The 11677-nt window shown below is 45.3% G+C and overlaps 1 protein-coding gene across 2 annotated transcripts in view; it reads right to left on the bottom strand.

The window, feature by feature from the left end:
• Positions 1–11677, bottom strand: part of RAD54L (RAD54 like) — a 29096-nt gene that overhangs the window by 667 nt on the left and 16752 nt on the right. For both annotated transcript variants that reach the window (XM_066376125.1, XM_066376126.1), the window contains 13 exons: positions 11378–11513; positions 10875–10944; positions 10468–10756; positions 10123–10247; positions 9699–9849; positions 4443–4569; positions 2907–2981; positions 2663–2793; positions 2031–2141; positions 1740–1863; positions 1296–1374; positions 773–952; positions 19–182 (listed from right to left, as the gene is read on the bottom strand). In XM_066376125.1, coding sequence (XP_066232222.1) covers positions 19–182; positions 773–952; positions 1296–1374; positions 1740–1863; positions 2031–2141; positions 2663–2793; positions 2907–2981; positions 4443–4569; positions 9699–9849; positions 10123–10247; positions 10468–10756; positions 10875–10944; positions 11378–11513 — 1762 coding nt within the window. The remainder of the gene's footprint in view (positions 1–18; positions 183–772; positions 953–1295; positions 1375–1739; positions 1864–2030; positions 2142–2662; positions 2794–2906; positions 2982–4442; positions 4570–9698; positions 9850–10122; positions 10248–10467; positions 10757–10874; positions 10945–11377; positions 11514–11677) is intronic.

The following is an 11677-nucleotide window of genomic DNA, read 5'->3' as shown; positions in this document are numbered from 1 at the left end:
CAGGGACATTCCACCCACCTAGCATGCGTGTCACTGAGGCTAGCCTCATCCAGGGTAAACAGCTCCCTCAACTCGCCCAGAGAGAAGTGCCGCTCCACATCCTGCTCCTCATCCACCACACAGCTACTCAGTGCCTTCTTGTGGCTCTGACGCTGAAAGATCTTCTCCTCGATGGTTCCTGCCTGGGGGAAGTTGAGGGAGCCAGGGAAGCAGAGTTAAGACATCCCCATACATAGGGGGGCAGGAAAACCCAGGGATTGCAACTTTAGCCACCCAAGAGAAGAGATAAATGATGAGAGTCCTACCTCTGCTCAGGTGAGCCCATTGCCTAGTTTATCTCTTGGGAAAATGACTTGTACATGTCTGCCCACCCAGAATATTTTCTGTACCAATGGAGGGTTTTAAGAACTGAAATTTGCCTGTAGCAGTTTCACCAGACTTTCACACCAAGTCCAACTTTTACTCAATAACTATCATTTGGGTATCCTATGCCAGACGACTTCAAAGCCAAGTGTGGGAACAGAAATCAGGTATGAGGGAAAGCAGGTGTCCTGTGAAAAGGGTGGGGTCCCAGGGGAATCTGTTAACTAAACAGGTACCCAGGGCATTGTAAGAAGGGTTTGAAAGAATGGGGTGGATAGAACAGAATAAAAGACTCCAGGCTGATCCCATAGCAGAGGGGCCAAAGAGAGGCTCTGAAAAACAGCCCAAAATTGTTCTGAAGGTCTATTCCATGACCCACCCCTACTCTGAGCACTATTGCCATCCTTACAGACAGCAGGCGATAGATATAGCAGGTCTTCTTTTGACCGTCACGCCAAACCCGAGCCATGGCTTGTTCATCATTAGCCGGATTCCAGTCAGGGTCAAACATGACCAGTCGGTTAGCCCCAATGAGATTGAGGCCACAGCCCCCAGCTTTGCTGCTGAGCATGAAGACAAAGTCAGGGCTCTGAAAAGAGGAAGCAGGAGACAAAGAACCTCTTGAAGCTTGAACTAGAATTCTACTCAGTACAGCCAACTGTTCTCTCGCATCTGTACTCATGCTCAGACCAATTGTGAGGACCACCAGTTTGTTTGCCCACCATTTAATTTCCCAGCCCACAAAGTCAGTTTCCAGCCCAGCCACCACCACCACCACCACCACCACCACCACCAAGCCTAACCCTACCACACCCACCAGGAAAACAATCCAGAAGACCCTAGGGCAGAGTCCCTTATAGTTTCTCTATCTACCCTTAATTCTGATGTTACTACATTGGTGGTATGGGGACAGGGGCTGTGCATTTACCTACCAATGGATTGTTGAAGCGCTCTACAACCTTGGCTCGCTTCTTAATGGACATTGTGCCATCCAAACGAACATACAAGTACCTAAGGGAAAGCCAAAGATCAAAACCGAAGAAGGAAGAAAAGTTCCCTGGGGCCAGACCTATTGAAGGGACTGAACTAACCATGCTTGAGGTTGTTCATGTGCAGCCTGAGTGAGTCCCCACACTCCCAAAGGGAGAGGCAGGAGCTAGGAGCCAGGATTATGTCCTATGGGAGCACATGAAAGACCTGGGGCTACTCTGCTTGGTGATGAACCTAGGACTACTGCAGCAATAAGGAAACAGACATCTGGGAAGTCCCTCCTGTACCCACACCTTGGCCCATATCCACCAATCAGAACACCTATTCTTCCTAGAGGGACAATAGGGGAGGCACCCCTTTGGCAGCCTAGTTAGGCTCTTTCCTACCTTCGGGCCCGGCAGAGCTTCTCAAAGAGGTCCAATGTCTGGGTGTAATTGGACACCAGCACTACTTTGTCACTGGTGCGGCTTCGGGTCACCGCCAGAATGTAATCAAGGACCAACATCTTACCTGGGGAGATCAACTATTAGCCCCCAGTGGCCCAGAATTCTTACTTTTTTTTCTTCAGACTGCTTACTTTTGATATCCTGCCTTGAGACAAGATAGGTCTAAAACAAAAAGATAATCTTCTACCACTCCTCCCAGAGAAACCTAAAAAATGGTAGGAAAGGGCTCACCTGACAGTTGAGGCTCTAAACTCTTAGAACTATAACCAGGAGGGAAAATGTCCAAGGCACCTTCAAAGCCATCCACCTCTTCTACACACTTGTCATAGATTAGAGCTGGATCTGGGGGAAAAAATGCCAGCTGCATTGTTTTCAGAAGTTTCTATTTCAATGCTCATTAGAATCCCCTCTAGAAGCCTACCCAAAAGACCTTCCTCAGCACCAGATTTGCTTGATCCCACATTTCAGTGTGTAGTCAGTGCCATCTTGGATAATGAACGGACAATGCTGCTTACTAGTGTGGTCTCCCAACAGAAGGGAACTATACCAGACATGGTAAAGTTTATTTTTTTCTCTTCTCTGACATTTTATATACATATGTGTATGAACACACTGATCCACACAGTCCTATACACCCCAAGCATCAAGTATAGGCTGGGCAGAAGATAAGCTAAATTTTTCAAAGCAAAGGGTCTGGCTTACAGAATAAACAATGCAGGGCTCATGACTTGGGGAAGGCTGGAATCACATGGATCCGCTATGAGGACTCTGGACAAGTAATAGTGAAGGTGGATGGATCACCTGCAGAGCCTGCCCTTTTTGCTCACTCTCACAGAGAACCTCGAAGCACAGACCCAACTCACGGTTACAAAGCTTCTTGAGTGAGGTGATGGAAGAAAGGGAAGACACAGTCATCTTGCCCTCACGCAACTCTTCTGCTGGCTTGGCCTGTCTCAGAAACCTCTGGTATAATTCAGTCTGAAGGGGTGTCAACCTGGAAAATAAAGAGCTGGGTCAGTAGGAAAGGCTGAACCACACCTTGGCCCTCTGAGGACAACTTGAGAGCTGGGCTTTTACTATCTCCACACCCTAAGTCGAGTTCAGTACCTACAACAAACCACCTGCTCAACCTTCACAGGCAGGTATTTAGAAAGGATATCAGATGTCCTCCGTATCAAACACCTGGAGAGAAAAGGATAAAAAGGTAAAGGGTTGGTAAAATCATCATGCAAACTACTAGAATAAACGTTACCACCCAAAGGACCAAAACTAATTCTCTTTTGTAGTATCAAATGTTAGAGATTCATCAGCCCTATGGCAAAGATATCTATATCGGGGTCTCAGTCATGGGAATAGAGACCCTTTCAAATAGTCTAGCTTTGACTAACAACTCTCTTCCCCTTCAAAAGATTAGCTGGTCTTCAAGAAGAGGACAAGGTCTCGCTTTGAGCTAGGTGCTCTCACAGGAAAAGCAAGCTGCAAACCACTAAATCCTTTGGAGTTTCTGCATTGTCCAAATGCCTATTTTCACATGGCCCAAAGCTCAATGAAATTAAGCCCATACCTCCTGGCAGACCAGGAAGAACAGGGGTCAGGCACCTAGCAGCAGCTTCTAAAACACTGACTATCCTTCCTGCCATCTAAAATTGGGAGGAAAAAAATAAAACAGTAAGGGAAAGGCAGGATTCTTCAGGATATAAATCATAAGTGTATATATCTATAACAGAGGAATCCAAAATGTACCTGCCATTCTGGGCTATGTGGCCCCCATGGAAAAAGCCCTCTCGGCCCTGGCCGGTTGGCTCAGCGGTAGAGCGTCGGCCTAGCGTGCGGAGGACCCGGGTTCGATTCCCGGCCAGGGCACACAGGAGAAGCGCCCATTTGCTTCTCCACCCCTCCGCCGCGCCTTCCTCTCTGTCTCTCTCTTCCCTTCCCGCAGCCGAGGCTCCACTGGAGCAAAAATGGCCCGGGCGCTGGGGATGGCTCTGTGGCCTCTGCCCCAGGCGCTAGAGTGGCTCTGGTCGCAACATGGCGGCACCCAGGATGGGCAGAGCATCGCCCCCTGGTAGGCAGAGCATCGCCCCATGGTGGGCGTGCCGGGTGGATCCCGGTCGGGCGCATGCGGGAGTCTGTCTGACTGTCTCTCCCTGTTTCCAGCTTCAGAAAAATGCAAAAAAAAAAAAAAAAAAAGAAAAAGCCCTCTCAGCCTGGGAGCCACACCCATCTGTCAGATCTACGCTTACCTGTCAGAGAAAGCTGTGAGGCCTGGGAAGAAAAGCCTGGTTCTTAAGGTCAGAAACCAAATGACAGGAAGTTTCTGAAATACTAACAATGCTCCAAGAGATATTTTGCTCAGGAAGTCCAAAAGTATCGGAAAAGAGCTTCCTCAACAGATTGCTAAGAAACCCAAAACCAGACCACAGGGCCCAGGCCAGGAAGAAAGTAGGGACTTGGCATGCAAAAACCCTTCATTTATTCAGTGGCTATAGTCAGAACACAAGTCCCATTCCCTTCTAGAATCCAAACCTTCACAGGCCAAGGCCCCAAAAGATGAGCCTTGGATGGCTTAGAAGGCAATTCTGATGACCTCAGTTGGGGAAACCCAAACAAAGGTGCTGCTTTCTAGGCCCACCCTGCTGTTACCTATTCACAATGCTGGTGAGCTCCCGTAGTCGCTCCTCTCCTCGCTGCCTATCTGCCTCACTGGCAGCTGCATCTCTACCCTTTAGAATTGGCAACTCAAAATGCTTCTTGAACTCATGGGCAGTTCCTAAACACAAGGGAGAAGGAAAAAATTAAAGAATGTGCAAGAAGAATGATTTTCCCACTGCCAGTAATGGCAGACTACTCTATTATAGACAAACATTCCTGCCAAAACCAACAAAGCTGAACAAATTACAGGCAATTTGTTTGAATTAATAAGAGAGCTACCAGAGTATCTAAGACTTCAAAGGCCAAATAGTGATAGTAGATTAAAATCCAAAAATATAAGCCTGACCAGGTGGTGGCGCAGTGGTTCGAGCAAAGTTGGACCCAGGCACTGAGGATGGCTCCATGGCTTCACCTCAGGTGCTAAAATAGCTCCACTGCCAAGCAATGGAGCAGCAGCCCAAACCGGCAAAGCATCACCTGGTAGGGGGCTTGCCAGGTGGATCCCGGTCAGGACGCATATGGGAGTCTGTCTCTGCCTCCCGGCCTCTCACTTAATAAAAAAAAGAAAAAAGAATGAAAAAGAAAGAGATTATAGAGCTGAACATATGCATTCTACACTTAGGACAGAAAAATGCATACTGTGCTCACATAAAGACATGCAAAAGAATGTTCAGAGCATCATTCAAAAGAATAAAAAACTGGAAAACCAATTGTCTATCAATAGCAGAACACATAAACTGCAGTATACTCACTAAACAGAATAGTATACAAAAATGAGAAACTACAGCTACAGGAAACAACATAGATGACTTCTCATAAATATAATAAACATAAGAAACCAGAGCAAAGGAATATATACTGTATGATTCCATTTATACAAAGTCAAAAATAGGCAAAAAAAACACCAAGACACCAACAACAAGAAAAAAATCTTGAATGTCAGGGACTGTTTATTTCTGGAAGAAAAGAAAAAAGTAGTGCTCAGAAGGAGGTAGGAGAGTGTTGCTGAGATGAGGGGCTGCTGAGATGGTGGTAGTAACTAATCTGGTGGTGGTTACTCAAATGTATTCTTTCTGAAAATCTTGCTGCTCAGCTGGTTCTCACCTAAAGTGATTTTCCTGAGCACTGTCAACTTGGGGTGGCATTAACCAATCTGTTCCACAAAATTCTATGTGTAAGAACTGCCCAAACTGTGGTTACCATGGGCTGAGGAGAGTGGAAAATAGGGGGTTATTAATTAATGGGTAGAATTCAGTTCTGCCAGATAAAAAACAGTTCTGGAAATAGGTGGTGGTGATGGTCACACAACAATATAAATGTTAACTGTATACTAAAAATGATTTAAAAAAGAAACTGATCGACAGTCTGCTATGAGGTCAAAGCTCTTATGAGGCAGTGAGGATATAATAAGCAAAAATATCTGGAGGTATTATTCCCATTTACAGCTCATAGTAACCCCATGAGAGCCTGCCACCTCTGCAGTGGAAAAATGGCCAATGTAGAGAAATCCTAGCCACAGTAATCAGACAAGAAACAAAAGGCAGGCCCTGGCCGGTTGGCTCAGCGGTAGAGCGTCAGCCTGGCGTGCGGGGGACCCGGGTTCGATTCCCGGCCAGGGCACATAGGAGAAGCACCCATTTGCTTCTCCACCCCCCCCCCCTCCTTCCTCTCTGTCTCTCTCTTCCCCTCCCGCAGCCAAGGCTCCATTGGAGCAAAGATGGCCCGGGTGCTGGGGATGGCTCCTTGGCCTCTGCTCCAGGCGCTAGAGTGGCTCTGGTAGCGGAAGAGTGACGCCCCGGAGGGGCAGAGCATCGCCCCCTGGTGGGCAGAGCGTTGCCCCTGGTGGGCGTGCCGGGTGGATCCCGATCGGGCGCATGCGGGAGTCTGACTGTCTCTCCCCATTTCCAGCTTCAGAAAAATACAAAAAAAAAAAAAAAAAAAGAAACAAAAGGCATTCACATTGGTAAGGAATAAGTAAAACTGTCATTATTTGCAGTTACTATATAGAGAGAACACTAAAAATTCCTCCAAAAAACTACTAGAATTGATACATAATAATGAAATATTAGAAAGAAAAAGAAGCCTGACCAGGTGGTGCCGCAGTGGATAGCGCATCAACCTGAGAAGCTGAGGACCCAGGTTCGAAACTCTGAGGGCAACCTGACTTGAGCGCAGGATCACAGACATGACCCTATGCTCTCTGGATTGAAGCCCAAGGTCGCTGGCTTGAGAAAGGGGTCACTGGCTCAGCTGGTGCCCCCCGGTCAAGGCACATATGAGAAAGCAATCAATGAACAACTAAGGAGTCGCAACTATGAGTTGATGCTTCTCTCATCTTTCTCCCCAACCCTCGCTCACTTTGAAAAAAGAAAACAATCCCAGTTACAATTGCACCAAAAAATAAATAAAATACCTAGAAATAAATTTAACCAAGGAAGTAAAAGATGTATACTTGGAAAATTAAAAGACACTGAAGAAAGAAATTAAATACAAATAAATGGAAGCATATACTGTACCACACATGGATTGGAAAAATTAACATAGTTAAAATGTTACCCAAAGCAACCTATAGATTCAATACAATCCCTATCAGAATACCAGTAACATTTTTCACAGAACTAGAATAATCCAAAAATGTAAATGGAACCACAAAAGACCCCAAATAGCCACAGCAATCAAAAAAGAAAAACAAAGTTGGAAGAATCATGTAGTTTAGTTGGAAGAATCTAAACTACAAGGCAAAAGTAATTAAAACAGCATGGTACTGGCATAAAACAGACACAAAGATCAATGCAACAGAAGAGAGCCCAGAAATAAACCCATACATACAGCATCAATTAATATACGGCAAAGAAGGCAAGAATATACAATGAGGTAAAGACAGTTTATTCAATTAATGGTGTTGTACAGATACATGCAAAAACTGAAACAAGTCCACTTTCTTATACCGTATACCAGAATAAACTCAAAATGGAATGTAAGACTCAAAACCATAAAACATAGGCAAATAAACTGACATTTCCCTTAGCAGTATTTTTTCAGAACTAAATCTTCAGGCAAGGGAAAAATAGAAAAAACAAAGGAAAAAAAACATTAATATATCAAACTAAAAAGTTTTATAAAGCAAAGGAAACCATCAACAAAATGAAAAAACGACGCCTAATGAATAGAAGATAAGGGGTTAATAGCCAAAATCAATAAAGAACCAAAAAATAAGCCAATTAAAAGTGGGTAATAAGACCTGAATAGACACTTTTCCAAAAAGGACATACCTGTCAACAGACATATGAAAATATATTCAGTATCAGAGAAATGCAAATTAAAACCAGAATGAGGCCTGACCTGTGGTGGCACAGTAGGTAACGCATCGACTTGGAATGCTGAGGTCCCCAGTTGGAGACCCCAGGCTTGCCTGGTCAAGGCACGGACAAGAAGCAACTGAGAGTTGATGCTTCCGCTTCCTCCCTGCCTTTCTCTCTCTCACATTCTTTCTCTCTCACTCTCACTCCCTCCTCTCTCTGAAATCAATAAATAAAATCTTTATTTATTTTAAACTAGAGAGGCAGAGAGGGATAGAAACAGAAAGGGGGAGAGATGAGAAAAATCAATTCTTTGTTGCAACACCTTATTGTTCATTGATTGCTTTAATTGTATGTGCCTTGACTGGGGGGAGGAGGGGAGCTCCAGCCAGCTAGTGACACCTTGCTCAAGCCAGTGATCATGGCTCATGTCTATGATCCTATGCTCAAGACGGCAACTCTGCACTCAAGCCAGATGAGCCTGTGCTCAAGCTGGGTAAGCCTACACTCAAGCAGGCAACCTTGGAGCTTCAACCCCCCAGCATCCCAGGCCAATACTCTAGTCACTGAGCTACCGCCTGATCAGGCAATAAATAAAATCTTAATAAACAAAACAAAACTCACAATGAGATATCACCCCATACCTGTCAGAATGGCTATCATCAATAAATCAACAAAAAAAGTGTTGGCAAGGATGTGAAGAAAAGGAAAGCTTTGTGTACTGTTCGTGAGAATGCAACTGGTATAGCCACTATGGGTAACAGTATAGAGAGAGGTTCCTCAAAAAAATAAAAATGGAACTGTCTTACGACCCAGCAATTCCACTTCTGGGTATATATCCAAAGAAACTAATTTGAAAAAATATATGCAGCCCTATGTTCACTGCAGCATTATTTACAAAAGACAAGTTAGGAAGCAACCTAACTGCCCAATCAATAAACAGAGCCTGACCAGGCGGTGGCGCAGTGGATAGAGCGTCGGACTGGGATGTGGAGGACCCAGATTCGAGACCCCGAGGTCACCAGCTTGAGCGCGGGCTCATCTGGTTTGAGCAAAGCTGACCAGCTTGGACCCAAGGTCACTGGCTTGAGCAAAGGGTTACTTGGTCTGCTGAAGGCCCACGGTCAAGGCACATATGAGAAAGCAATCAATGAACAACTAAGGTGTCGCAACGAAAAACTGATGATTGATGCTTCTCATCTCTCTTCGTTCCTGTCTGTCTGCCCCTGTCTATCCCTCTCTGATTCTGTCTCTGTAAAAAAAATAAATAAAAAATAAAATAAGTAGATAACTAAGAAGTGGTACATACATATATACACAATGGAATATTAGTCATAAGAAGAGTAAAATCTTACATTTGCGACAACATGAATAAACCTAGAGGCTATTATGCTAAATGAAATAATGAAATAAGTCAGAGAAAAGATAAATCCATATGATTTCACTTGTATGTGAAATCTACAGAACAAAATAAATGAACAAACAAAACAGAAACAAACTCATAGATGTAGAAAATATACTGGTGGTTGCCAGAGGGGTAGTAGGGTTAAAGGACTGGGCGAAAAAGTAAAGGGGTTAAGTACAAACTGACAGTTACAGAACAGTCATGGGAATATAAAGTTCAGCATAGGGTATATGGTCAATAATATTTTAATAACTATTATGGTGGCAGGTGGGTACTTCAATTATTGGGGGAAATCCCTTCGTAAATTATATAATTGTCTAACTACTATGCTGTATATCTGAAACTAATATAAAATAATATTGAATGTCAATTGAAAAATAAAAATTTTTAAAAGTAATGGCCACAGCAAGCCTTACTGAGTTGCTTGGCAGAGCCAAGGGCTCCCAATGGCTCTCTCTGACAAGAGAAGTCTTCCTACAAGTAGAACTAGCATTCTCTCCTTTGTACCCTCAGCTAGAGTTAGAGGCAAGGCTGGATTCTTACCCAGAATGCCGGAATTAACGAAATGTACCAAGCTGAAATATTCAAGGAGATCATTCTGGATGGGAGTCCCGGAGATGAGCACCCGCCGGCTGGTGTTCAGGCTGTCCAAGGCCTGGTAAGTCTGATTCTCAGAGTTTTTGAGCCTGTGTCCCTGAAAGGAAATTAATTCTCATTTAGGACTGGGCATAATATGGCATCCCCAAAGGTAGCAATGTCTCATCTAGAGGATCCAACCTCTAGGCATCAGCCCACAGCACCTCACCCTCCTGGAGTTTCAAACACTGGTTACTTCCTCTTTTAGCAATTGATATCATTGACTCTCCTCTCACATCCTTCCCCAGTGAATGACACAGCCCTTGGATAGCAGTTCTCAGTGAGACTGACAGACTTTCTCCTACCACACAGACTGCTAAGAGCCACATACCTCGTCACATATGACCAGTCCAACACTCCCTTTCTGGAGGACTCCAACATGAAGGCGGAATGTCTCATAGGAAATGATGAGGATGGGAGTAGGCACTCTGGCTCCACGCTGGTTCATGAACACTTCTACAACAGAAACGGTGTCAAGGGAACAAATCTGAGAATATCTTAAAGAAATCTATTTTGACAGTTCTTCAATTTAGCCTGGAAATAACTATTTCAATTATTTTCCATGGGAATTCTCTTCTATGCCACCTGCCACTGCCCACAACCCCAACCATCAGTGAGCATACACAGAAGAAAGGAGGTTGTGAAGAGTGCAGTCATCTTTGTTAAGGCTCCATACCGAGCTTGTGATCTATCTCATCCTTAGAGCCTCCGTCAATGGCCAGAGGTTGAATCCTCCCTCCAAGCCACTTCCCAACTTCATTGTACCAGTTCTTCACTAGGCTGGAAGGTGACACCACCACTGCCTTGTCAATTTCTGGCTTGCACTCTGGACTCTGGCGCAAAAGTGTCCACATCAACGTGATACACTGCAGCGTCTTGCCCAGGCCCATCTCATCAGCCATGATGCAGCCGTGGCTGCCTGGGATCCGCCGACTGGTGACACACTCCCACAGGAACTTCACTCCCTAGGGAAGAACAGCACTCAGCCCACTTGGGCATCCACACCACTGCTACCCCGGGTGGCAGCCTCCCGAGCTCAGACCCTAGTCCATACCTTACCCCCCACCTCCTACCACTACTTACCTCTCTCTGATGAGGCCGCAAGACCTTACTGAGAACAGGATCAACAACCACATGGACAGGGAGTTTTTCCCTGAGAAAATACAGCAAAGAAAACATAGAGCTCAGACATAGGCAAGGGCATGCCCTCATAGAAGTTGTGTCCTGATCAAGAAGCCACAGAGGCAGCTGCCTAAGAAAGGACTTTCATGGCCTAGTAATTAAACCATAGTAAATTCCTGCCCCAGGGAAATTTAGGAGAGGGGGATGGGTTCCCTTCCTAATCCTGAGTGAGGTTGGCAGGAAGGGATAAGGAACCCCAACCAACTGGACATGTCCACATGCTCTTCCCCAGGCACTCCCCTTCCCCACCTATCCATCTCTGGATACTGCAGCAGTCAGAACAGCACTCTGAAAACATATGCCAGTCCCAAGGATAAATCACACCAAAATGCCCTTCATCCTCCCAGGTATGCATGCACACTTACGGAGGACCAGAATTGCTCAAGAAATACCAATGCACATACTTGTCAAGCTTCAGTTGGTCATGGGCACTCAGTGGGGGAGGCTCATACAGAACCAAGGCACCTTCTTCCAGGGGGTCATGGAGGGCCCGACGGACCCCCGCCCTTTTGAGGCCCAATGCCCGAGAGCCCAGAGGACCTAGAAACCAAGAGTTTGTTACCTAAGCCTCTATATTGAGGAGTTCCAGCAGGCTCAACTCAAAAATGTCTATCTTTCACATAACCTTTCCTAAGCTTCCATATGACCCTCTCTCTCCCAGAATCTCTCCGAACCCAATTTGGGCACCCCTGCCTGACCAGTAT

The sequence above is a fragment of the Saccopteryx leptura genome, chromosome 3 (assembly GCF_036850995.1).
Source record: "Saccopteryx leptura isolate mSacLep1 chromosome 3, mSacLep1_pri_phased_curated, whole genome shotgun sequence".
Lineage (NCBI taxonomy): Eukaryota > Metazoa > Chordata > Mammalia > Chiroptera > Emballonuridae > Saccopteryx > Saccopteryx leptura.
This window is presented reverse-complemented; position numbering and strand designations above follow the sequence as displayed.